This window comes from Oncorhynchus clarkii, chromosome 16 (genome assembly GCF_045791955.1).
Source record: "Oncorhynchus clarkii lewisi isolate Uvic-CL-2024 chromosome 16, UVic_Ocla_1.0, whole genome shotgun sequence".
Classification (NCBI taxonomy): domain Eukaryota; kingdom Metazoa; phylum Chordata; class Actinopteri; order Salmoniformes; family Salmonidae; genus Oncorhynchus; species Oncorhynchus clarkii.
In genome coordinates this window covers 2,956,654-2,984,533 of record NC_092162.1, presented here as the reverse complement: position 1 = coordinate 2,984,533, position 27,880 = coordinate 2,956,654, and the positions used below count along the sequence as shown (strand labels likewise).

Here is a 27,880-nt window from a genome sequence, read left to right as displayed (position 1 = left end):
GACCTGTAGATGCAGGCCAATTGTTCCTCTCTCTCACAGTCACGGAGCTCGGTCTCTCACAGTCACAGAGCTCGGTCTCTCACAGTCACGGAGCTCGGTCTCTCACAGTCACGGAGCTCGGTCTCTCACAGTCACGGAGCTCGGTCTCTCTCTCTCTGACAGGATGAAATTGTCTGTCTTGTCCCGATGTGTCCTGACACGACCTACTCTCAGCAGTCCTGTCATCTTGTTGTATGACTGGTTATCCCCAACCACCCCTGTAGATTCTCCCATCTCTCCCGTGACATTCTCCGTGTCTGTCCTGACTTGACCTACTAAAACCACGGACCAAAACTTAGTGTGTATACAACAACTAGCCCTGTCACTACCCCGTTTCACAATCCTCTACGTGTCATATCTAGTCTGCCTGTCCTGACTTGACCTACTAAAACCACAAAGCTTTCACCAGTTGTCTCACAGAGATCCATATTGATACGTGTTTGATTTGTTTATATAATGTTTGCTATTTATTTAATTTTGTGGGTTTAAATTTTTTTTTGTGTATAATTGTATTTTGTGTGTTCCCCAGGGTTTTCCTTAAATACAAGTTAATGATAATGAATCCCAGCCGGTGTGAGTCGTCGTCCTCAGTTACTGCTCTCTCACAGACCGGTTTTCTAGTCTGTAGTTCTGTCCTGTTCCGACATGGCTTACTAAATCATACGATCTCAGCAGTTCTGACTGAGTAACTCAGCGCATCGCCCTCAGCGCATCGCCCTCAGATCATCGCCCTCAGCGCATCGCCCTCAGCGCATCGCCCTCAGCGCATCGCCCTCAGCGCATCGCCCTCAGCGCATCGCCCTCAGCGCATCGCCCTCAGCGCATCGCCCTCAGCGCATCGCCCTCAGATCATCGTCCTCGTACCATCACCCTCAGCGCATCGCCCTCGTACCATCGCCCTCGTACCATCGCCCTCATACCATCGCCCTCAGCACCATCGCCCTCGTACCATCGCCCTCGTACCATCGCCCTCGTACCATCACCCTCGAACCATCGCCCTCAAACCATCGCCCTCGAACCATCGCCCTCAGCGCATCGCCCTCAGCGCATCGCCCTCAGCGCATCGCCCTCAGCGCATCGCCCTCAGCGCATCGCCCTCAGCGCATCGCCCTCAGCGCATCGCCCTCAGCGCATCGCCCTCGTACCATCGCCCTCGTACCATCGCCCTCGTACCATCGCCCTCGTACCATCGCCCTCGTACCATTGCCCTCGTACCATTGCCCTCGTACCATTGCCCTCGTACCATCGCCCTCGTACCATCGCCCTCGTACCATCGCCCTCGTACCATTGCCCTCGTACCATCGCCCTCGTGCCATCGCCCTCTAAGTGTATTAACTTGAATCCCAGGATGGTGATGAATCGTTATGAAATTGCTGTTTATATGCATTTTCTTCCCCTTGCTGCGAGTTCAAACCGGTTTTAAACCTGATTCACACAATGTGTACTAATGCATGCTGTTTGTTTACCTTAAGCCAAAGACCACACCACGTCTTTAAACATTTTGTTTTTTATAAATTAGTGCCTTCAGAAACTATTCATACTGCTGGAATTTTTTGGCCCAAATGGTTTAAATTTAGATTTTTGTATCACACAATAACCCATAATATTTGACTTTTTTTTTTTTTACAAATTATGTCCCCCATCTCTAGTCCAACATCCTGTCATCTACACAGCTGACGGTCTGAGACTCTATCCATTTCCCCCACCACTAGTCCAACATCCTGTCATCTACACAGCTGACGGTCTGAGACTCTATCCATTTCCCCCACCACTAGTCCAACATCCTGTCATCTACACAGCTGACGGTCTGAGACTCTATCCATTTCCCCCACCACTAGTCCAACATCCTGTCATCTACACAGCTGACGGTCAGAGACTCTATCCATTTCCCCCTGAGACTGTATCAACCACTTATCTAGCTACTTCATCAGATCAACTGTTGGCATGGTAACTACCTGGATTACCTGTGATCTGAGGTTCATATTGGGATGAGGAAGGGATGAGGAAGAAGTAGCCAAGCTACAGAAGAGTTGTTTCGAAAGGGATCAGTTTGAGCAAGGCGAGGTACATAATCCCTCCTCTTCATCACATAATGATTAGTTATTAGGGATGAAGGTGATTTTTGTAGATCAGGTGATTTTGCACAGGTCTAACAGCAATGTAGTCCATCTCAAACACACACACTGGTTTCCGTATTTGGTAGTGTTGCAGTCTGTGTCGGACTCCGTGTTGTGTAAACATGTTGAGAGCTGTGCTGTGTAGGGAGTCAGGTTCATTCTCGACTGTCACAATTGGCACCCTAGTCCCTATGTAGTCCACTACTTTAGACCAGGGCCCATAGGGGATAGGGGGCACACTACTTTAGACCAGGGCCTATAGGGGATAGGGGGCACACTACTTTAGACCAGGGCCTATAGGGGATAGGGGGACACTACTTTAGACCAGGGCCCATCGGGGATAGGGGGCCACTACTTTAGACCAGGGCCCATCGGGGATAGGGGGCCACTACTTTAGACCAGGGCCCATCGGGGATAGGGGGCCACTACTTTAGACCAGGGCCCATCGGGGATAGGGGGCCACTACTTTAGACCAGGGCCCATAGGGGATAGGGGGCCACTACTTTAGACCAGGGCCCATAGGGGATAGGGGGCCACTACTTTAGACCAGGGCCCATAGGGGATAGGGGGCCACTACTTTAGACCAGGGCCCATAGGGGATAGTGGGGCCACTACTTTAGCACTTAACCGCTGTCCTTGACAATAGACACCAGGGACACTAGATAGTGTGTTAATTTACACTGGAGAATGTTTGTGTTGCTGTTAGTGTTGCTACTTGCTATCAATGTTTTGGTTCAGAGTTGCTCTTTGATGTTGTTTGGTTAGGGCTGCAATATTCTGGCAACTTTACCAGCATGCCCAAGGTTAGCCAGAAATCACGGTGGGAAGAGTTTTAGTATGGGAGGAAGGGGGGAAGTTAGCAGCTGTGTTTTGGTTGATATTGTGTTGACTCTGATCTCCATCTTCCCCCAGAGGTCCTACACGTTGATAGTGGAAGCCTTGGACGCTAACAACGACACCAGCGGTGAGTGGATCTCTGTCCTGCTGTCTCTCTCTCTGTGTGTGTCCTGCTCTCTCTCTGTGTGTGTCCTGCTCTCTCTCTCTCTCTCTCTGTGTCCTGCTGGCTCTCTCTCTGTGTGTCCTGCTGGCTCTCTCTCTGTGTGTCCTGCTCTCTCTCTCTCTCTCTCTGTGTCCTGCTGGCTCTCTCTCTGTGTGTCCTGCTGGCTCTCTCTCTGTGTGTCCTGCTGGCTCTCTCTCTGTGTGTCCTGCTGGCTCTCTCTCTGTGTGTCCTGCTGGCTCTCTCTCTGTGTGTCCTGCTGGCTCTCTCTCTGTGTGTCCTGCTGGCTCTCTCTCTGTGTGTCCTGCTGGCTCTCTCTCTGTGTGGTCTGCTGGCTCTCTCTCTGTGTGGCCTGCTGGCTCTCTCTCTGTGTGGCCTGCTGGCTCTCTCTCTGTGTGGCCTGCTGGCTCTCTCTCTGTGTGGCCTGCTGGCTCTCTCTCTGTGTGGCCTGCTGGCTCTCTCTCTGTGTGTCCTGCTGGCTCTCTCTCTGTGTGTCCTGCTGGCTCTCTCTGTGTCCTGCTGTCTCTCTCTCTCTCTCTCTCTCTGTCCTGCTGTCTCTCTCTCTCTCTCTCTGTCCTGCTGGCTCTCTCTCTCTCTCTCTCTCTCTCTGTCCTGCTGTCTCTCTCTCTCTCTCTCTCTCTCTCTCTGTCCTGCTGGCTCTCTCTCTCTCTCTCTCTCTCTCTCTCTCTCTCTCTCTCTCTGTCCTGCTGTCTCTCTCTCTCTCTGTCCTGCTGGCTCTCTCTCTCTCTGTCCTGCTGGCTGTCTCTGTCTCTCTCTCTCTGTCCTGCTGGCGCATTGTCCTACTTTTAGCTCACTCTGTTTTCCCCTCACTCATTCTTTCTCTCTGTCCTGCGTGTTAACCTTAGGAACTCTCCTAGCTGTTGAAGGCACCTCTCCTCCCACATGGCCCGGTGTGTGAGCGCATGTTGACAGGTGTCTGTAACCACCTGACCACCTGAATAACTCATTGAAAAGGGGGGAGAGCAAGGGAGAGCAAGGGAGAGCTGCAGACTGGGGGGGAGAGGGAGGGCGGGAGAGAGGATTCAGAGGTGGAGGAGTGATCTGTGGCTGTCCTTCATATGAAAGTGAGATCAGACGGTAGCCTGGATCCAGTCACAATGCAGGTCTGTTACCTGACCTTTCATCTACAGGAGGTTACATCACTGTTCAGATACCTTCTATGTTCCACTATGGCACGATGATGAAGCACCATGGCTGTCTGTCTCGGGCTGGCTGTCTGTCTCGGGCTGGCTGTCTGTCTCGGGCTGGCTGTCTGTCTGTCTCGGGCTGGCTGTCTGTCTGTCTCGGGCTGGCTGTCTGTCTGTCTCGGGCTGGCTGTCTGTCTGTCTCGGGCTGGCTGGCTGTCTGTCTCTGGCTGGCTGGCTGTCTGTCTCTGGCTGGCTGGCTGTCTGTCTCTGGCTGGCTGGCTGTCTGTCTCTGGCTGGCTGGCTGGCTGTCTCTGGCTGGCAGGCTGTCTCTGGCTGGCTGGCTGTCTCTGGCTGGCTGGCTGTCTCTGGCTGGCTGTCTGTCTGTCTCTGGCTGGCTGTCTGTCTGTCTCTGGCTGTCTGGCTGTCTGTCTGTCTCTGGCTGGCTGGATGTCTGGCTGTCTCTGGCTGGCTGGCTGTCTGTCTCTGGCTATCTGTCTGTCTCTGGCTGGCTGGCTGTCGCTGGCTGTCTGGCTGTCGCTGTCTGTCTGGCTGTCGCTGTCTGTCTGGCTGTCTCTGGCTGGCTGGCTGGCTGTCGCTGGCTGTCTCTGGCTGGCTGTCTCCGGCTGGCTGTCTGTCTCTGGCTGGCTGGCTGTCTGTCTCTGGCTGGCTGGCTGTCTGTCTCTGGCTGGCTGGCTGGCTGTCTGTCTCTGGCTGGCTGGCTGGCTGTCTCTGGCTGGCTTGCTGGCTGTCTCTGGCTGGCTGTCTGTCTCTGGCTGGCTGGCTGGCAGTCTGTCTCTGGCTGGCTGGCTGGCAGTCTGTCTCTGGCTGGCTGGCTGGCAGTCTGTCTCTGGCTGGCTGGCTGGCAGTCTGTCTCTGGCTGGCTGGCTGGCAGTCTGTCTCTGGCTGGCTGGCTGGCAGTCTGTCTCTGGCTGTCTGTCTCTGGCTGGCTGGCTGTCGGTCTGTCTCTGGCTGGCTGGCTGGCTGTCTGTCTGTCTGTCTGTCTGTCGCTGGCTGGCTGTCGCTGGCTGGCTGGCTGGCTGTCTCTGGCTGGCTCTCTGTCTGGCTATCTGTCTGGCTCTGTCTCTGTGTCTGACATAAAGGTGAGGGGGGAAGTGTAATGCAACTACAGTACAGGGGGGAAGTGTAATGCAACTACAGTACGGAGGGGAAGTGTAATGCAACTACAGTACAGGGGGGAAGTGTAATGGAACTACAGTACAGGGGGGGAAGTGTAATGGAACTACAGTACAGGGGGGGAACTACAGTACAGGGGGGGGAAGTGTAATGGAACTACAGTACAGGGGGGAAGTGTAATGGAACTACAGTACAGGGGGGGAAGTGTAATGGAACTACAGTACAGGGGGGGAAGTGTAATGGAACTACAGTACAGGGGGGGGGGTGTAATGGAACTACAGTACAGGGGGGAACTACAGTACAGGGGGGGAAGTGTAATGGAACTACAGTACAGGGGGGAAGTGTAATGGAACTACAGTACAGGGGGGAAGTGTAATGGAACTACAGTACAGGGGGGGGGGTGTAATGGAACTACAGTACAGGGGGGAACTACAGTACGGGGGGGGGGGGGGGGGTGTAATGGAACTACAGTACAGGGGGGGAACTACAGTCCGGTGGGGGAAGTGTAATGGAACTACAGTACAGGGGGGAACTGTAATGGAACTACAGTACAGGGGGGGAAGTGTAATGGAACTACAGTACAGGGGGGGAACTACAGTACAGGGGGGAACTACAGTACAGGGGGGAACTACAGTACAGGGGGGGGAACTACAGTACAGGGGGGGAAGTACAGTACAGGGGGGGAAGTGTAATGGAACTACAGTACAGGGGGGTAAAGTGTAATGGAACTACAGTACAGGGGGGGAACTACAGTACAGGGGGGGAACTACAGTACAGGGGGGGAACTACAGTACAGGGGGGAAGTACAGTACAGGGGGGGAAGTGTAATGGAACTACAGTACAGGGGGGGGGGTGTAATGGAACTACAGTACAGGGGGGGGGGGGGGGAGTGTAATGGAACTACAGTACGGGGGGGGGTGAAGTGTAATGGAACTACAGTACAGGGGGGGTGTAATGGAACTACAGTACAGGGGGGGAACTACAGTACAGTGGGGGAAGTGTAATGGAACTACAGTACAGGGGGGGAAGTTTATTGGAACTACAGTACGGGGGGGGGGAGTGTAATGGAACTACAGTACAGGGGGGAACTACAGTACGGGGGGAGAGTGTAATGGAACTACAGTACGGGGGAGGGGTGTAATGGAGATGCAGTACAAGGGGAGGTGGGTTGGTTTTCATAGGAGATGACCTAGAAGGACTGTAGCACTATGTTGTCCGTCTGTCTGGACTAAACGGTCATGGAAAGTGCTACAGTGTTGTGTTGGAAAGTTTATAATGCTGTACAGTCAAAGTAGATTTCTGTTGACTCATTCTGATGCAGCACGTTTGTTGGATGAGAGACTGAATTTACTGTAGATGGCTGGGGGAATAGAGCCTGTGTTTTACTGTAGATGGCTGGGGGAATAGAGCCTGTTTTATAGAGCCTGTGTTTTACTGTAGATGGCTGGGGGAATAGAGCTTGTTTTACTGTAGATGGCTGGGGGAATAGAGCTTGTTTTACTGTAGATGGCTGGGGGAATAGAGCCTGCATTTTACTGTAGATGGCTGGGGGAATAGAGCTTGTTTTACTGTAGATGGCTGGGGGAACAGAGCATGCGTTTTACTGTAGATGGCTGGGGGAATAGAGCCTGCATTTTACTGTAGATGGCTGGGGGAATAGAGCATGCGTTTTACTGTGGATGGCTGGGGGATTAGAGCCTGCGTTTAACAATTTAACATTATTCACAGTTCTGTAGCAATGAGGTTTATGCAGTAGGCTATAGGCCCAATACATTATCACTGCATATTGGTTTTGCTTGAATTGCCCTGCCAATGTTTGGTCTTCCCAGACTATTTAAACATGATATTTTAATGTAGGTACAGTGCCGTGAAAGTATTTCATCTATTTTTGCATATTGTTTGTTGATACCGAATGTGATCAGATCTTCAACCAACACATAATGTTAGATAAAAGGCACCTGAGTTTACAAATAACAAGATAAAATGGAGACTTATTTTATATATTTAATTAAGTTATCCAACACCCATTTTCCCCTGTGTGAAGAAGTAATTGCTCCCTTACTCTCAGTAACTAACTGGTTGTGCCACATTTAGCTGTAACGACTCCAGCCAACCACTTCCTGTAGTTGTTGATCAGTCTCTCACGTCGCTGTGGAGGAATTTTGATCCACTCTTCCACGCAGAACTTCTGTAAATCAGCAACCATTTGAAGGGTTTTCAAGCATGAACGGCTCGTTTCAAATCCTGCCACAACATCTCAATTGGGATTAGGGCTGGATTTGACTAAACCAGTCCAAAACTTTCATTTTTATTTTTTGTTGTTGCTTTTTAATCATTTTCATGTCTTGATTGTGTGTTTTTGAATCATTGTCTTTCTGCGTGACCCAGCTGCACTTCAGCTACAGCTCAGAGACGGATGGCCTGACGTTCTCCTGTAGAATACTCTGATAATAGAGCAGAATTCGTGGTTCCTACTATGCAAGTCGTCCACCATTGCAGTGTTTGGTTTTCTCCAGACAAAATGGGATCAATCTCATCCAAAAAGTTCACTCAAGTTTGCCAAAAAAGAACTTGGAAACACCTGAATGATCATTTAAGACTCTTGGAAGAATGTTTTTTATGGACAGATGAGCCAAAAGGATAAAATGGGTCCCATGTATGCCTGGTGAAAACCAATCACTGCATTCCAGGAGAGGGGGAAGGAGACGACTGTAGAGGGTTGCCACAAGCCAACCAGCGAGAGGGGGAAGGAAAGAGGGAGGGCCTGTCCTGAATTAATGATTCCATTGAATCCAACACATCATACTACCATTCGCCAGGACATTCACCTTAGCATGTATTCTGATATGTCTACATAGACGAGGTGTTTCTCACCAATCAGATAGTAGTTTTGATTAAAGAACGAGGGCCATTTGCTCCAGTAGGAGCTAAAATCAAGTAAGTCAAGGATTGCCTGTAATATCCTCCATTTTTAATTTCTACCACCAATGCAGCTGATATTCATTGTGTATTTTCTGAACCTTCCATTAGCTGGTGATTTTGAGAAGGCGTCCCACAGTGGGATGATCTACCCCAGCCATGCTATACATTCTAACGTGTTATATATCTATATCTAATATATTCTAACTGGTTGTATGTCTATGACCCGTTAGGTGGTGATGGTCAGGTGATTGAGAAGGCGTCCCGCACTGGGATGATCAACCCCAGCCATGCTATACATTCTAACGTGTTATATATCTATATCTAATATATTCTAACTGGTTGTATGTCTATGACCCGTTAGGTGGTGATGGTCAGGTGATTGAGAAGGCGTCCCGCACTGGGATGATCAACCCCAGCCATGCTATACATTCTAACGTGTTATATATCTATATCTAATATATTCTAACTGGTTGTATGTCTATGACCCGTTAGGTGGTGATGGTCAGGTGATTGAGAAGGCGTCCCGCACTGGGATGATCAACCCCAGCCATGCTATACATTCTAACGTGTTATATATCTATATCTAATATATTCTAACTGGTTGTATGTCTATGACCCGTTAGGTGGTGATGGTCAGGTGATTGAGAAGGCGTCCCACTCTGGGATGATCTACCCCAGCCATGCTATACATTCTAACGTGTTATATATCTATATCTAATATATTCTAACTGGTTGTATGTCTATGACCCGTTAGGTGGTGATGGTCAGGTGATTGAGAAGGCGTCCCACTCTGGGATGATCAACCCCAGTCCTCAGTGGCAGAAGCTCAGCCACAACGGTCCCATTGGTCAGTTTGACTATCAGATCCGGGTCAGCTGTGACGAGCACTACTACGGCTTCGGATGTAACAAGTTCTGCCGACCCCGAGACGAGTTCTTCGGACACTACACCTGCGACTACAACGGGAATAAGACCTGTCTGGAGGGCTGGTCTGGACTAGAATGTAACACACGTACGTAAACACGGACTACTTCCTGCTGACCTCTTGAGATCCCTTGGCAGAAGGGTTCAACCTAAAGGTGGTTCTCCCGGTTGAATGGATGTTATCACCAGTAGGCTGGGAGGGAGGGGCCATCTGTAGACACACAGACCGTCTCTACACGGAAAGGGGAAAAGAGAGACCGTCCCTACACGGAGAGGGGAAAAAAGAGACCGTCTCTACACGGAGAGGGGAAAAGAGAGACCGTCTCTACACACACAGAGAGAGGGGAAAAGAGAGACGGTCTCTACACAGAGAGAGGAAAAGAGAGACGGTCTCTACACACAGAGAGAGGGGAAAAGAGAGACGGTCTCTACACAGAGAGAGGGGAAAAGAGAGTCTCTACACAGAGAGGGGAAAAGAGAGACAGTCTCTACACACAGAGAGAGGGGAAAAGAGAGTCTCTACACAGAGGGGAAAAGAGAGACAGTCTCTACACACAGAGAGAGGGGAAAAGAGAGTCTCTAAACAGAGAGGGGAAAAGAGAGACAGTCTCTACACACAGAGAGAGGGGAAAAGAGAGAGGGGAAAAGAGAGACAGTCTACACACAGAGAGAGGGGAAAAGAGAGACAGTCTCTACACACAGAGAGAGGGGAAAAGAGAGTCTCTACACAGAGAGGGGAAAAGAGAGACAGTCTCTACACACAGAGAGAGGGGAAAAGAGAGACTGTCTCTACACACAGAGAGAGGGGAAAAGAGAGTCTCTACACACAGAGAGAGGGGAAAAGAGAGACGGTCTCTACACACAGAGAGAGGGGAAAAGAGTCTCTACACAGAGAGGGGAAAAGAGAGACAGTCTCTACACACAGAGAGGGGAAAAGAGAGACAGTCTCTACACAGAGAGAGAGAGGAAAAGAGAGACAGTCTCTACACACAGAGAGGGGAAAAGAGAGACAGTCTCTACACAGAGAGAGAGAGGAAAAGGGAGACTGCCTCTACACACAGAGAGAGTGGGAAAGAGACGGGGACAGTTTGTCTGTATGCCGGGAGGCTATGGAATTATGATAATATAGACTTTCTGGGTAAAGGGAAATAAGTTTGGAACACAGTAGGAAAGACGTTCAACAGGTTGATAAACTCTCAGCGTATTGTACCTGCATGTGTCACATGTCAACAGACGGAAGATGCCAAACTGCCAACATTTCAGATATTCACTGACATATGCTAATTTTTGCTCTCTTCCTCCCCTCCATCCCTCCTTTCCTCTTCTTCATCCCTCACTCCCCTCCCCCTCCTCCCCTCCACCTCCTCCCCTCCTCCTCCACCCCTCCTCTTCCTCCCCTCCTCTTCCTCCCCTCCTCCTCCACCCCTCCTCCTCCTCCCCTCCTCCTCCACCCCTCCTCCTCCTCCCCTCCACCCCTCCAGCCATTTGTCGGCAGGGCTGCAGTACAGAACATGGACACTGCAAAGAGCCAGGTGACTGCAAGTAAGTCTCTGTTTCCTCTCTTCTCCCTCCCTCCTCCACCCCTCCTCCTCCCCTCCACCCCTCCCTCCTCCTCTTCTCCTCCCTCCCTCCTCTCCTCCTCCTCCCCTCCTCCTCCTCCACCCCTCCCTCCTCCACCCCCCCTCCTCCTCCCCTCCTCAGTCTGTTTCCTCTCTTCTCCCTTCCTCCTCCACCCCTCATCTCTCCTCCTCCTCCGCTCCTCCTCCTCCACTCCTCCCTCCTCCCTCCCTCCTCCCCTCCTACTCCTCCTCCACCCCTCCCTCCCTCCTCCCCTCCTCAGTCTCTGTTTCCTCTCTTCTCCCTCCCTCCTCCACCCCTCCCTCCTCCACCCCTCCTCCTCCTCCACCCCTCCCTCCTCCTCCCCTCCTCAGTCTGTTTCCTCTCTTCTCCCTTCCTCCTCCACCCCTCATCTCTCCTCCTCCTCCGCTCCTCCTCCTCCACCCCTCCCTCCTCCCTCCCTCCTCCCCTCCTACTCCTCCTCCACCCCTCCCTCCCTCCTCCCCTCCTCAGTCTGTTTCCTCTCTTCTCCCTCCCTCCTCCACCCCTCCTCCTCCTCCTCCCTCCTCCACCCCTCCCTCCTCCACCCCTCCCTCCTCCTCCTCCTCCTCCTCCACCCCTCCCTCCTCCTCCTCCCCTCCTCAGTCTCTGTTTCCTCTCTTCTCCCTCCCTCCTCCACCCCTCCTCCTCTCCTCCTCCTCCTCCACCCCTCCTCCTCCTCCTCCTCCTCCACCCCTCCCTCCTCCTCCTCCCCTCCTCAGTCTGTTTCCTCTCTTCTCCCTCCCTCCTCCACCCCTCCTCCACCCCTCCCTCCTCCTCCTCCTCCTCCACCCCTCCCTCCTCCACCCCTCCTCCTCTCCTCCTCCTCCTCCACCCCTCCTCCTCCTCCTCCTCCTCCACCCCTCCCTCCTCCTCCTCCCCTCCTCAGTCTGTTTCCTCTCTTCTCCCTCCCTCCTCCACCCCTCCTCCACCCCTCCCTCCTCCACCCCTCCCTCCTCCACCCCTCCCTCCTCCTCCTCCTCCACCCCTCCCTCCTCCTCCTCCCCTCCTCAGTCTGTTTCCTCTCTTCTCCCTCCCTCCTCCACCCCTCCTCCTCTCCTCCTCCTCCTCCACCCCTCCCTCCTCCTCCTCCCCTCCTCAGTCTCTGTTTCCTCTCTTCTCGCTCTCGTCACTAAAGTGGATTCCGTTTTTGCTTCATTGTGTCTGGGTTGTGTCATGGTTGGATGACTGTAATTGGCCAGCCAATTGACCACGATCTCTGTACTGACCGTTCGCATAGCAATTTAAAAACGTCACACTACCGTTTTCTACTTTCCTCCTCTCCTTACTGCATGTGCCGCGGTAGAAACGTAATGAACAGAACGAGGTCCCCATTCCAGTCAGTGATGGCATAATGGGTGGACTGGCGACCATTACGATCAAAGCAGGAAGTGAAACAGGAAGTGTACAATATGTGCTGTGATTTATAGATTCAACTTAACTGACATTACAATAAACCCATTCCATTGAATGAGCCACATCAGTTCAGTGAGTTTGTATGGAGTAATAGCAGTAAGGCCAAATACCACATTTTAATGAAGTAAGTTTATTCCCCCCCATTTTCGTGATATCCAATTACGATCTTGTCTCATTGCTGCAACTCCCCCAATGGGCTGGGAGAAGTGCTGGTCGAGTCATGTGTCCTCCAAAACATGACCTGCCAAACCGTGCTCCTTGAACTCCGACCTCCGCACCGGAGTAGAGGCTGTTCAACTGACCGACCGAAGTCAAGCCTGCTGGCGCCCGACCTCGCCACAGGAGTCGCAATGAGTCCCCCCCCCCCCCCCCCCCCTCCACCACCACCACCACCCAGAGTACGATGAGCCACCCCCACCCCACCACCCCCACCACCCAGAGTACGATGAGCCACCCCCACCCCTCCACCACCACCACCCAGAGTACAATGAGCCACCCCCACCCCTCCACCACCACCACCCAGAGTACAATGAGCCCCCCCCACCCCTCCACCACCACCACCCAGAGTATGATGAGCCCCCCCCCACCCCTCCACCACCACCACCCAGAGTATGATGAGCCCCCCCCCAGACTTCCACTGGAACTCTCAGTCGTTCTGGAATTAGCCTGATTGTGGAAGGAGGAATGGCTTGGAGCTGTTTTCGTATGACGACGTCTCTCTGACCAGGAAGCCATGTTGATACTTGAATTGTTTTCATGTTCTGTATTAGAGCGTTCTTTATCAGTCAGATATATATGATTTAGTGTGTTAATGTAGATCACGGTTTATTAAGGCTGTTTATGGTATAGAAAGGAATGAGGGGCATTGTTTCCAAGCCTAACCTCGAGAGATGACAGAATAACTTTCACACCACCACCACCATGCTTCTCATCTGTGGAACAGAGAATTGACTTTAGTGTGGGAAACCAACAGCAGTACTATCCTAAAGAGGCTGTGTCTCTACAGTTCAGGGTTTAGGTATATTGTGTTTATTTCTCTGGATGACAAGCCTGGCTTTGTTCTGGTTTGGCCGCATGCCAAAGTCAAGCATTCCTTAACTGATCATGTTTTAAATTTTTAATTCAGCCATGTTGTTTATCCCACGTTCTGACGTCACTAGCTTTCCACTGAATGTTTTGTTGTTTGTCCCGAAGAGCACCCTATTCCCTACATAGTGCACTACTTCTAGTCCAGCGCTCTAGTCAAAGGCACTATGTAAGGACACCCTTATAACAGTAAACGGCTCCAGGCCCAACGGTCCTGGTCTGTGTTGTTGTTGTCTAGCTAGGTGTGGCTATATTTATGCACCTCCCCATCAGGGTTTTAAAGGAAACAGGGTGGATGAAACCATTGACTGGAGGGAGTTTCCACTGTTATTAAATCCTTGTGAGGAAGTGTATATCAAGGTAGAGATGGGTGCAGAGCTCTAGGGCAGAGGGGAGTCTCAAACCTTACCCTGGGGTAGAGATGGGTGCAGAGCTCTAACCCCCTTTTGTGATGGCACATGTTAATCTGGTACCCCCTCATAATCATAACACAAAATAGCATACGAGAAGTTTTGCTGTGGCTTTGGACATGGCTGGACGAAGCCCCTTCTCTTGGCATCGGAGAGATTAATTCATCCGTTTTCAAGCTAATTTCCTGCAAGTTTACAGATTTTTACAGATGTTTTATTTATTATTGCAGCTTTATATCCTGCAAGGGAATTTAGCAGGTTTAAAACCTAAATTACAGAGCATTTAAAAAAAAAAAAAATAATAATTTGGGGGGTGGGGGGGTACAATAAGTATTACTAAAATGAATAATTGGTCTACTACTGTGGATACCAATATCCCTGTGAGCCTCCCAGGCCCATGTTGCCCAGAGTTAAGAACAGAAATTTTAGATAATTAATATTGTATTGTATTACACCCTCTAAACTTATTTCACAGATCCCTTGGCCAAAATATGTTTAATCTGTTAGTGTTCATTAAACAGTGTATGATCAGTGACTGTTTTCAATACATCCAGGAGTATTGATCAGTTCTCTTTTTAAAATACGAGCCCAGGGGACAGCACCATACCACCGGGCCGGAAGCCTTCTTATCAGTGACTGAAAGGCTGCCAAGCCAGGGTTTAATTGCGGAGCCCAGTTTAAAAAATATATATATTTTTTTTGTTTAAATGAACTCTCCCAAGACTTTAGTTCCTGTTTCTCATGAGCCAGTCCATCCCTTCGCTGCCCGGGGCAATAGAATAGTCGCAGCTCTCTGTCCACAGAACGAGCCAGATCTATAATTATGTTCGACTCTTTGCTTCGGGGGTTATTTGTCTAGCCTTTCCCATGGAATATGTGTGTTTTGTGTGTACGCAGGTCCGTGACTGGTGAGTGGTGTTGATCTCTGTGTACATTAGACAGGGACAAACTGTTATCTCGGTGTGTTTTGCAGAACGGTTATCTCTCGTGTGTTTGGGATAGATGTGCCCGAGTGGCTCAGCGGTCTAAGGCAACGCTAGAGGCGTCACCACAAATCCTGGTTCGACGCCAGGCTGTATCACATCCGGCGGTTATTGGGAGTTGCATAGTGAGGAGCATAATTGGCCCGGGTTAGGGCTGGGCCGGGGGTAGGTCTTGGCCGGGGGTAGGTCTTGGCCGGGGGTAGGTCTTGGCCGGCGGTAGGGCTTGGCCCGGGGGTAGGGCTTGGCCCGGGGGTAGGGCTTGGCCCGGGGGTAGGGCTTGCCGGGGGGTCGGGCTTGGCCCGGGGGTAGGGCTTGGCCCGGGTTAGGACTTGGCCCGGGTTAGGCCGTCATTGGAAATAAGAATTAGTTCTTAACTGACTTGCCTAGTTAAATACAGATGACTAACTGTGTGTGTGTCAGGTACAATACTGTGTGTGTGTCAGGTGTCTTACTGTGTGTTGGCCCTCCATGTGTCTTACTGTATGTTGGCCCTCCAGGTGTCTTACTGTGTGTTGGCCCTCCAGGTGTCTTACTGTGTGTTGGCCCTCCAGGTGTCTTACTGTGTGTTGGCCCTCCAGGTGTCTTACTGTGTGTTGGCCCTCCATGTGTCTTACTGTATGTTGGCCCTCCATGTGTCTTACTGTATGTTGGCCCTCCAGGTGTCTTACTGTATGTTGGCCCTCCAGGTGTCTTACTGTGTGTTGGCCCTCCAGGTGTCTGTATGGCTGGCAGGGGCAGTACTGTGACCAGTGTAATCCTCACCCTGGCTGTGTCCATGGAACCTGTGTTGAACCATGGCAGTGTCTTTGCGATACCAACTGGGGAGGACATCTCTGTGACAAAGGTAGGTCTAGCCCCGCCCCGTCTAGCCCCGCCCCGTCTAGCCCCGCCCCATCTAGCACCGCCTTGCCCACATGTTTATAGTCCTTTCCTTCCTCCCTGCCTTGAATGAACCACTGCTTAGAAACAACTGGACAGGTGGAGGCCTTGTGGTGGAGGCCTTGTGGTGGAGGCCTTGTGGTGGAGGCCTTGTGGTGGAGGCCTTGTGGTGGAGGCCTTGTGGTGGATACCTTGTGGTGAAGGCCTTGTGGTGGATACCTTGTGGTGAAGGCCTTGTGGTGGATATCTTGTGGTGAAGGCCTTGTGGTGGAGGCCTTGAGGTGAAGGCCTTGTGGCGGAGTGGATACCTTGTGGTGAAGGCCTTGTAGTGGAGTGGATACCTTGTGGTGGATACCTTGTGGTGAAGGCCTTGTAGTGGAGTGGATACCTTGTGGTGGATACCTTGTGGTGAAGGCCTTGTGGTGGATACCTTGTGCTGAAGGCCTTGTGGTGGATACCTTGTGGTGAATGCCTTGTGGTGGATATCTTGTGGTGAAGGCCTTGTGGTGGAGGCCTTGTGGTGGATGCCTTGTGGTGAAGGCCTTGTGGTGGAGTGGATACCTTTTGGTGAAGGCCTTGTAGTGGAGTGGATACCTTGTAGTGGAGTGGATACCTTGTGGTGGAGGCCTTGTGGTGAAGGCCTTGTGGTGAAGGCCTTGTGGTGGATACCTTGTGGTGAAAGCCTTGTGGTGAAAGCCTTGTGGTGGAGGCCTTGTGGTGGAGGCCTTGTGTTCTAACATGTCTAGTCAGTGATTACAGGAAGGAAGGAAGGAAGGAAGGAAGGAAGGAAGGAAGGAAGGAAGGAAGGAAGGAGCCAGTGTTCCTGCTATCTCTAAATCTCTCTCTCTCTCTCTCTCTCTCTCAGATCTGAACTTCTGTGGGACCAAACAGCCCTGTCTGAACGGGGGAACCTGCAGCAACACGGGACCTGACAAATACCAGTGTTCCTGTGTTGAGGGCTACTCTGGAGTCAACTGTGAGAGGGGTAGGTAGTTACTGTGAGAGGGGTAGGTAGTTACTGTGAGAGGGGTAGGTAGTTACTGTGAGAGGGGTAGGTAGTTACTGTGAGAGGGGGTGGGGGAGTTACTGTGAGAGGGGTGGGGGAGTTACTGTGAGAGGGGGTGGGTACCCTCAGCCTCTTCCCTCCCTCATTCTGTGCCATTCTTCTCCTGAGGGGTGGTGGAGAGAGGGAGAGAGGGAGAGAGAAGGGGAGAGAGGGAGAGAGGCGCTGATGAATTTCTCCTGTGGTTGGAGGTTAAGTCTGACTGCTTCCTAAATGAATCCATAATGAATGATTGATTCACTGAGAGACCGTGGGGATCTTGTGTATGAAACGAGGGGTCAGGGAGAAGGAAACATAGTATTATGTTTAACTCAATTTTACAGTCGATCCCCAAAACCATGAACAATATTCAATTTAAACCAACATTTTGTAAAGTACTTTTTCAACATTCTGTGGTCTGAAACAAAGCACTTTGACGTCACTCGGGGAACCAGTCAATCAACAGCAGCATATTACTATACAAATATCCGTAGTCCATTGCCTAATAGCAGAATTAAGAGGCCTTGTCATTCATATAGGTTTCTGATTCTAGAAATCACATCTCTATTTTGACCTTTTCACCTACAGTGACAGGCCAATATCAACTATGTGCTCTCCCTCCTACTGCCTTGTTCCTGCTCTGTGGGGGTCATTCAGGGGGTGTACTGTAGGGGGGGTATATGGTGGGGGGGATTCAGGGGGGGTATAGGGTAGGGGGTGGAGGGATTCAGGGGGTGTACTGTAGGGGGGGGGGGGGGGGGGGGTATAGGGTGGAGGGATTGAGGGGGTATAGGGTAGGGGTGGAGATTTTCAGGGGGTATAGGGTAGGGTGGTGGAGGGATTCAGGGGGTATAGGGGGATTCAGGGGGTGTAGGATCGGGGGTGGGGGGGATTCAGGGGGTATAGGGGGATTCAGGGGGTGTAGGATAGGGGGTGGGGGGATTCAGGGGGTGTAGGATAGGGGCCTGTGTGTAACAGAGTGTATTAAACCCGGTGTTTCTCCCCCACAGCAGAGCATGCATGTCTGTCTGAGCCCTGCTCTAATGGAGGGAGCTGTGTTGAGACCAGTCTGGGTTATGAGTGTGTCTGTTCCCCAGGCTGGAGTGGACCCTCCTGTAGCCTCAGTAAGAACACACACACACACACACACACACACACACACACACACACACACACACACACACACACACACACCCAACACACACACACACCCCAACACAAACACACACACCCCAACACACACACACACACACACCCCAACACACACACACCCCCACACACACACACACACCACAACACACACACACACCACAACACACACACACACCCCAACACACACACACACCCCAACACACACACACCCCAACACACACACCCCAAAACACACACACCCCAAAACACACACACCCCAAAACACACACACCCCAAAACACACACACCCCAACACACACACCCCAACACACACACCCCAAAACACACACACACCCCAAAACACACACACACCCCAACACACACACACCCCAACACACACACACCCCAACACACACACACCCCAACACACACACACCCCAACACACACACACCCCAACACACACACACACACCCCAACACACACACACACACCCCAACACACACACACACCCCAACACACACACACACACCCCAACACACACACACACACCCCAACACACACACACACACACACCCCAACACACACACACACACACCAACACACACACACACACACCAACACACACACACACACCCCAACACACACACACACACACACCCCAACACACACACACACACCCCAACACACACACACACACACACCCCAACACACACACACACACACACACACACACACACACACACACACACACACACCCCAACACACACACACACACCCCAACACACACACACACACACACACACCCCAACACACCAACACACACACACACACACACACCCCAACACACACACACACACACCCCAACACACACACACACACACACACCCCAACACACACACACACACACACCCCAACACACACACACACACACACACACACACACCCCAACACACACACACACACACACACACCCCAACACACACACACACACACACACACACCCCAACACACACACACACACACACACCCCAACACACACACACACACACCCCAACACACACACACACACACACACCCCAACACACACACACACACACACACACACCCCAACACACACACACACACACACACACCCCAACACACACACACACACACACACACACCCCAACACACACACACACACACACACCCCAACACACACACACACACACACACACCCAACACACACACACACACACCCAACACACACACACACACACACCCCAACACACACACACACACACACCCCAACACACACACACACACACACCCCAACACACACACACACACACACCCCAACACACACACACACACCCCCCAACACACACACACACACACACCCCAACACACACACACACACACACACACCCAACACACACACCCCAACACACACACACACACACCCCAACATACACACATACACACACACACCCCAACACACACGTAGACACACAGACTCACAAATGAATGTGTCTCCCCTGTCTGCTAGATGTTGATGAGTGCTCTCCTAACCCCTGTAACCACGGTGGGACCTGTCAGGATCTGGTTCATGCTTATAAGTGTCTCTGTCCTCCTCAGTGGACCGGCAAGACCTGTCTCATCGGTAAGACACATCTCTCTTCTCTCTTTCTCACCAATCCAATGCTTTTTGTCCAAGGTATTTTCTCTCAACAGATAAGCTGTAGGGAATGATGGGAAATGTCGAAGAGCAGTAGGCCTGATTAGAAACTGTGTGAGACTGCAGTATTACCTCTGGACTAGACTACATTACCTCTGGACTACATTACCTCTGGACTAGACTGCACTATCATTACCTCTAGACTACACTATCATTAGACTAGACTAGACTAGACATCATTACCTCTGGACTAGACGTCATTACCTCTGGACTAGACTACATTACCTCTGGACTAGACTACATTACCTCTGGACTAGACTACATTACCTCTGGACTAGACTACATTACCTCTGGACTAGACTACATTACCTCTGGACTAGACTACATTACCTCTGGACTAGACTACATTACCTCTGGACTAGACTACATTACCTCTGGACTAGACATCATTACCTCTGGACTAGACTACATTACCTCTGGACTAGACTACATTACCTCTAGACTACACTATTATTACCTCTAGACTACACTATCATTACCTCTAGACCAGACTACACTATCATTACCTCTAGACTACACTATCATTACCTCTAGACTACACTATCGTTACCTCTAGACTACACTATCGTTACCTCTAGACTACACTATCGTTACCTCTAGACTACACTATCGTTACCTCTAGACTACACTATCGTTACCTCTAGACTAGACTATCGTTACCTCTAGACTAGACTATCGTTACCTCTAGACTAGACTATCGTTACCTCTAGACTAGACTATCGTTACCACTAGACTACACTATCGTTACCTCTTGACCAGCCAATCCACTGCTTTTAAATCAATGTGAAGTGAAAAGGGTTGAGAATCGGGACATGGCCCGTCTGTCATCGTAATGTCCACACCAGCCTTCACTCTAACCATGCTGTGTTATTCAACTCCTCCTCAAGACGCCAACGAATGCGACAGCAAGCCCTGTGTCAACGCCAACTCTTGCCGCAACCTGATTGGTGGATACTTCTGTGAGTGCGTTCCTGGTTGGACGGGACAGAAATGTGACATCAGTGAGTAGAACTAAGACTGTTCTGTTGCAACTGTTGAGTTATAGGCCACCTGCCTTCTCTCGCACTCTCTCTCAATTTCAATTTAAGGGCATTATTAGCAAGGGAAACATATGTTTACATTGCCAAAGCAAGTAAGATCCAAAAGAATAAAGACATTTCAAATGTCAGTGTTGTAACGACGTGCAAAGAGACAGTTCAAAGGGGAAAATAAATAAATGTGTACAGTTGAAGTCGGAGGTTTACATACACTAAGTTTGAGTCGTTAAAACTAGTTTACATACACTAAGTTTGAGTCGTTAAAACTAGTTTACATACACTAAGTTTGAGTCGTTAAATCTAGTTTACATACACTAAGTTTGAGTCGTTAAAACTAGTTTACATACACTAAGTTTGAGTCGTTAAAACTAGTTTACATACACTAAGTTTGAGTCGTTAAAACTAGTTTACATACACTAAGTTTGAGTCGTTAAAACTAGTTTACATACACTAAGTTTGAGTCGTTAAAACTAGTTTACATACACTAAGTTTGAGTCGTTAAAACTAGTTTACATACACTAAGTTTGAGTCGTTAAAACTAGTTTACATACACTAAGTTTGAGTCGTTAAAACTAGTTTACATACACTAAGTTTGAGTCGTTAAAACTAATACTAGTAATATCATCAACCATGTGTAGTTAACTAGTGATTTATGATTGTTTTTTATAAGATAAGTTTAATGCTGATTAGCAACTTACCTTGGCTTACTGCATTTTGCGTAACAGGCAGTCAGTCTCCTTGTGGAGTGCAACGAGAGAGAGGCAGGTCGTTATTGCGTTGGACTAGTTAACTGTAAGGTTGCAAGATTGGGTCCCCCGAGCTGACAAGGTACAAATCTGTTGTTCTGTCCCTGAACAGGCAGTTAACCCAGTGTTCCTCGGCCGTCATTGTAAATAAGAATGTGTTCTTAACTGACTTGCCTAATAAAATAAAGGTTAAATAAAAGTATAACAAATATTTAGAAATCGGCAAATCAACGCCTAAAAATACCAATTTCCGATTGTTATGAAAACTTGAAATCGGCCCTAATTAATCGGCCATTCTGATTCAATTGGTCGACCTCTATATTGGAGTGGCCATCGCAAAGCCCTGACCTCAATCCTATAGACAATGTGCTGGCAGAACTGAAAAAGCGTGTGCGAGCAAGGAAGCCTACAAACCTGACTCAGTTACACCAGCTCTGTCAGGAGGAATGGGCCAAAATTCACCCAATTTATTGTGGGAAGCTTGTGGAAGGCTACCCGAAACGTTTGACCCAATTTAAAGACAACGCTACCAAAGACTAATTGAGTATATGTAAACTTCTGACCCACTGGGAATGTGATGAAAGAAATAAAAGCTGAAATAAATCATTCTCTCTACTATTATTCTGACATTTCACATTCTTAAAATAAAGTGGTGATCGTAACTGACCTAAGACAGGGAATCTTTTACTAGGATTAAATGTCAGAAATTGTGAAAAACTGAGTTTAAATGTATTTGGCTAAGGTGTATGTAAACTTCCGACTTCAACTGTAAATATGGGTTGTATTTACAATGGTGTCTGTTCTTCACTGGTTGCCCTTTTTGTCGTGGCAACAGGTCACACATCTTGTTGCTTTGATGGCACACTGTGGTATTTCACCCAACAGATACGAGAGTTTTTCAAAATTGTTTGTTTTCAAATTCTTTGTGGGTCTGTGTAATCTGAGGGAAATATGTGTCTCTAATATGTTGCTTAGTTTCCACCTCATTTTGTGGGCAGTGTGCACATATAGTCTGTCTTCTCTTGAGAGCCAGGTCTCTCTTTGTGTGTCTCTCTCTCTGTCTCTCTCTGTCTCTCTCTGTCTCTCTCTGTCTCTCTCTGTCTCTCTCTGTCTCTCTCTGTCTCTCTCTGTCTCTCTCTGTCTCTCTCTGTCTCTCTCTGTCACTCACTCACTCACTCTCTCTCACTCACTCACTCACTCACTCACTCACTCACTCACTCACTCTCAACATAGTCAATGTAATTTCACCCAGAGCCCTATTGGCCCTGATCCAAAGTAGTGCGCTATATAGAGAATAGTGTTCTGGTCTACAGTAGTGTACTATATAGGGAATAGGGCCCTGGTCTACAGTAGTGTACTATATAGGGAATAGGGCTCTGGTCTACAGTAGTGTACTATATAGGGAATAGGGCCCTGGTCTACGGTAGTGTACTATATAGGGCCCTGGTCTATAGTAGTGCACTATATAGGGAATAGGGCCCTGGTCTACATTAGTGTACTATATAGGGAATAGGGCCCTGGTCTACATTAGTGTACTATATAGGGAATAGGGCCCTGGTCTACGGTAGTGTACTATATAGGGAATAGGGCCCTGGTCTACAGTAGTGTACTATATAGGGAATAGGGCGCCATTTGCAATGCAGACAGAGATGGCAGTGTGTACAAGCGTGTTCTTGTGTTCAGTGATGAGGATCCTTTATCATTACTAGAGTCCCATGTAGGCAAGGATAGTTGATTATCTCTGGGAAGCCAAGGATAGTCGATTATCTCTGGGAAGCCAAGGATAGTTGATTATCTCTGGGAAGCCAAGGATAGTCGATTATCTCTGGGAAGCCAAGGATAGTTGATTATCTCTGGAAAGCCAAGGATAGTTGATTATCTCTGGGAAGCCAAGGATAGTCGATTATCTCTGGGAAGCCAAGGATAGTCGATTATCTCTGGGAAGCCAAGGATAGTTGATTATCTCTGGGAAGCCAAGGATAGTTGATTATCTCTGGGAAGCCAAGGATAATTGATTATCTCTGAGAAGCCAAGGATAGTCGGTTATCTCTGGGAAGCCAAGGATAAAAACAATCCAGCTCTAGTCACACACACACACACACACACACACACACACACACACACACACACACACACACACACACTGCTACTTTCACTTGGCTCAGGGATAGTAAGAATTGCCTTACACCCTACTAAGTTCTGTACCAGCAGTTTATGAAGGAGTTTATCGAGGGTCGAGCAGAGAGGAAGTTATGAAGTAGTTAGTGGGTTATTATGTTAAAAACATAATATTATCCAGATAGTTACATTATGGTGTTTTAAAAAAATGTCATCCCCCCCATCTAGATATCAATGACTGCAAGGACCAATGCCAGCACGGAGGAACCTGCAGGGTATGTTGCTGTTTGGGAGCTACAGCTACGTTAATCTGTCTTGTATCGGCGATGTCAAACACTTGTTTTATGTGTTCAGCTTGTCCTTTTTGTTTCCGGTTTCTTTCCACACCACAAAGTCAATTTACAGCTTTTTAAAAAATAACATAAATTAAAAGATGGCAACAGTTGTGTAGCGTTCTGTTCTCTGGAAGGTAACACATCTGGGGAGTTTTTAACGTTGTTCTGGAATCCCTCAATGAAATGAAATATGTAGAGGAAGAGGAGGGGAGAGAGGAGAGATTCATTGAACACATTAGGTAAAAGCTAGATTAAAGGGGTCTCTGGCCAGCTAGATTAAAGGGGTCTCTGGCCAGCTAGATTAAAGGGGGTCTCTGGACAGCTAGATTAAAGGGGGTCTCTGGCCAGCTAGATTAAAGGGGGTCTCTGGCCAGCTAGATTAAAGGGGTCTCTGTCCAGCTAGATTAAAGGGGTCTCTGGACAGCTAGATTAAAGGGGGTCTCTGGACAGCTAGATTAAAGGGGGTCTCTGGCCATCTAGATTAAAGGGGGTCTCTGGCCAGCTAGATTAAAGGGGTCTCTGGCCAGCTAGATTAAAGGGGTCTCTGGCCAGCTAGATTAAAGGAGTCTCTGGCCAGCTAGATTAAAGGGGTCTCTGGCCAGCTAGATTAAAGGGGTCTCTGGCCAGCTAGATTAAAGGGGGTCTCTGGCCAGCTAGATTAAAGGGGTCTCTGGCCAGCTAGATTAAAGGGGTCTCTGTCCAGCTAGATTAAAGGGGTCTCTGTCCAGCTAGATTAAAGGGGTCTCTGGCCAGCTAGATTAAAGGGGTCTCTGGCCAGCTAGATTAAAGGGGTCTCTGGCCAGCTAGATTAAAGGTGTCTCTGGCCAGCTAGATTAAAGGGGTCTCTGGCCAGCTAGATTAAAGGGGGTCTCTGGACAGCTAGATTAAAGGGGTCTCTACACAGCTAGATTAAAGGGGTCTCTGGCCAGCTAGATTAAAGGGGTCTCTGGCCAGCTAGATTAAAGGGGTCTCTGGCCAGCTAGATTAAAGGGGTCTCTGTCCAGCTAGATTAAAGGGGTCTCTGGCCAGCTAGATTAAAGGGGTCTCTGTCCAGCTAGATTAAAGGGGTCTCTGTCCAGCTAGATTAAAGGGGGTCTCTGGCCAGCTAGATTAAAGGGGTCTCTGGCCAGCTAGATTAAAGGGGTCTCTGGCCAGCTAGCTGGATGGCTGTCTGTGTTCCTGGACCTTGCTAGTATTTCTGGAGCATGTAGCTAGTCGAACTAGCTAGTGGTGTTTACTAATCACGTTGTGTATTCTAGGACTTGGTGAACGGGTTCCGCTGTGTGTGTCCTGCGGGTTACTCTGGAGACCACTGTGAGAGAGATGTGGATGAGTGTGCCGGCGCTCCCTGTCTGAACGGCGGGCGATGCCAAGACCAGGTCAACGGATTCACCTGCCTCTGTCTGCCAGGATTCTCGGGACAACTCTGTCAGGTAAGTTTTGGTGCAACCTTCAAAACCTTCCCGGCTGTTTAACTTAACTTAGTTCCCATTCTGTCCCTGGTAAGCAACACTGAAACCCTTCCCCTTAACCCCCAAGTCCCCACTACCCCACCCTGACTACTAGACTACCCCACCCTGACTGCTAGACTACCCCACCCTGACTGCTAGACTACCCCACCCTGACTGCTAGACTACCCCACCCTGACTGCTAGACTACCCCACCCTGACTGCTAGACTACCCCACCCTGACTGCTAGACTACCCCACCCTGACTGCTAGACTACCCCACCCTGACTGCTAGACTACCCCACCCTGACTGCTACTACCCCCCCTGTCCCTGACCCTGTCTACTAGACTACCCCCCCTGACTACTACCCCACCCTGACTGCTAGACTACCCCCCCTGTCTACCCCCACCCTGACTGCTAGACTACCCCACCCTGACTACTAGACTACCCCACCCTGACTACTAGACTACCCCCCCCACCCTGTCTACTAGACTACCCCCCCCACCCTGTCTACTAGACTACCCCCCCCACCCTGACTGCTAGACTACCCCCCCACCCTGACTGCTAGACTACCCCCCACCCTGACTGCTAGACTACCCCCCACCCTGACTGCTAGACTACCCCCCCACCCTGACTGCTAGACTACCCCCCCACCCTGACTGCTAGACTACCCCACCCTGACTACTAGACTACCCCACCCTGTCTACTAGACTACCCCACCCTGACTACTACCCCACCCTGTCCACTAGACTACCCCACCCTGTCTACTAGACTACCCCACCCTGTCTACCCCACCCTGTCTACTAGACTACCCCCCCACCCTGACTGCTAGACTACCCCCCCACCCTGACTGCTAGACTACCCCCCCACCCTGACTGCTAGACTACCCCCCCACCCTGACTGCTAGACTACCCCCCCACCCTGACTGCTAGACTACCCCCCCACCCTGACTGCTAGACTACCCCCCCACCCTGACTGCTAGACTACCCCCCCACCCTGACTGCTAGACTACCCCCCCACCCTGACTGCTAGACTACCCCCCCACCCTGACTGCTAGACTACCCCCCCACCCTGACTGCTAGACTACCCCCCCACCCTGACTGCTAGACTACCCCCCCACCCTGACTGCTAGACTACCCCCCCCACCCTGACTGCTAGACTACCCCCCCCACCCTGACTACTAGACTACCCCACCCTGACTGCTAGACTACCCCCCCACCCTGACTGCTAGACTACCCCCCCCACCCTGTCTACTAGACTACCCCCCCCACCCTGACTACTAGACTACCCCACCCTGACTGCTAGACTACCCCCCCACCCTGACTGCTAGACTACCCCCCCACCCTGACTGCTACTACCCCACCCTGACTGCTAGACTACCCCCCCCACCCTGACTGCTAGACTACCCCACCCTGACTGCTAGACTACCCCACCCTGACTACTACCCCACCCTGTCTACTAGACTACCCCACCCTGTCTACCCCACCCTGTCTACTAGACTACCCCCCCCACCCTGACTACTAGACTACCCCCCCACCCTGACTGCTAGACTACCCCCCCACCCTGACTGCTAGACTACCCCACCCTGACTACTAGACTACCCCCCCACCCTGACTACTAGACTACCCCTCCCTGTCTATAGTTCACTGATCAACCTTCATTTTAAGGGTTTAGTCTTAGCTTCACTAAGTGCTGTGTGTTGGGGACATTCTTCTGTTTAAACCCAGACTCACTGACAAAGTCTCGTGTGTGTGTGTGTGTGTGTGTGTGTGTGGGGTATTTCCTGGCAAGTCTCTGTCGGGAGGATGCTGTGGGCTGGTCTGTGTTTAGTACTGAACCCCGTCTCTCTGTCTGTCTGCCTCTTTCCATGGTCTTGTCTCTCAGATAACTACATTTTTTTGAAGGTTTTTCTTGTTAAGTAAATATATATATTTATATAGTTCTTAGTGTTATACACTAACTGAAAGATGTTCTGGATAAGAGTGTCTGGTAAATGACCAAAATGTAAACATGTCTCTCTGTCTCTCTCTATAGTTGGACATAGACTACTGCCTCGTCAACCCATGTCTGAATGGAGCCGCATGTTACAACCTGGCTACAGGTCACTACTGCGCCTGTTCAGACGACTACGAAGGAAAAAACTGCTCTCACCTCAAAGACCACTGTCACACCAGCACGTGCAAAGGTACGCCCACCTTGTCCTCTGTAGTGCCTCTCTCTCTCTCGTCTCCCTGTCGACCGCTACTGTCCCCACTTTAGTTCCTCGCTCGTTTCCCTCCCCCTCGCTCGGTTCCCTCTCCCTCTCTCGGTTCCCTCTCCCTCTCTCGGTTCCCTCTCCCTCTCTCGGTTCCCTCCCCCTCTCTCGGTTCCCTCCCCCCTCGCTCGGTTCCCTCTCTCGGTTCCCTCCCCCCTCTCTCGGTTCCCTCCCCCCTCTCTCGGTTCCCTCCCCCCCTCTCTCGTTTCCCTCCCTCCCCCTCTCTCGTTTCCCTCCCCCACGCTCGTTCTCCCCCTCTCTCGCGCTCGTTCTCCCCCTCTCTCGTTTCCCTCCCCCTCTCTCGTTTCCCTCCCCCTCTCTCGTTTCCCTCCCTATCCCTCGTCCCCCCCCACCCCTCGCTCTATTGGTGTTAGTATGGTGTTTGGGGTTTAGATTCAGC

The 27,880-nt window shown here is 50.4% G+C and overlaps 1 protein-coding gene across 2 annotated transcripts in view; it reads left to right on the top strand.

Moving 5' to 3' along the window:
* Nucleotides 1-27,880, top strand: part of LOC139367873 (protein jagged-1b-like) — a 95,479-nt gene that overhangs the window by 19,608 nt on the left and 47,991 nt on the right. The window contains exons 3-13 of one of the 2 annotated variants that reach the window (XM_071106223.1): nt 3,069-3,120; nt 9,112-9,369; nt 10,763-10,823; nt 15,486-15,616; nt 16,517-16,636; nt 17,707-17,817; nt 19,354-19,467; nt 20,430-20,543; nt 23,672-23,718; nt 25,038-25,211; nt 27,261-27,411. In XM_071106223.1, coding sequence (XP_070962324.1) covers nt 3,069-3,120; nt 9,112-9,369; nt 10,763-10,823; nt 15,486-15,616; nt 16,517-16,636; nt 17,707-17,817; nt 19,354-19,467; nt 20,430-20,543; nt 23,672-23,718; nt 25,038-25,211; nt 27,261-27,411 — 1,333 coding nt within the window. Of the gene's footprint in view, nt 1-3,068; nt 3,121-9,111; nt 9,370-10,762; nt 10,824-15,485; nt 15,617-16,516; nt 16,637-17,703; nt 17,818-19,353; nt 19,468-20,429; nt 20,544-23,671; nt 23,719-25,037; nt 25,212-27,260; nt 27,412-27,880 lie in introns of both variants that reach the window. The other variant, XM_071106222.1, reaches the window with a different exon arrangement.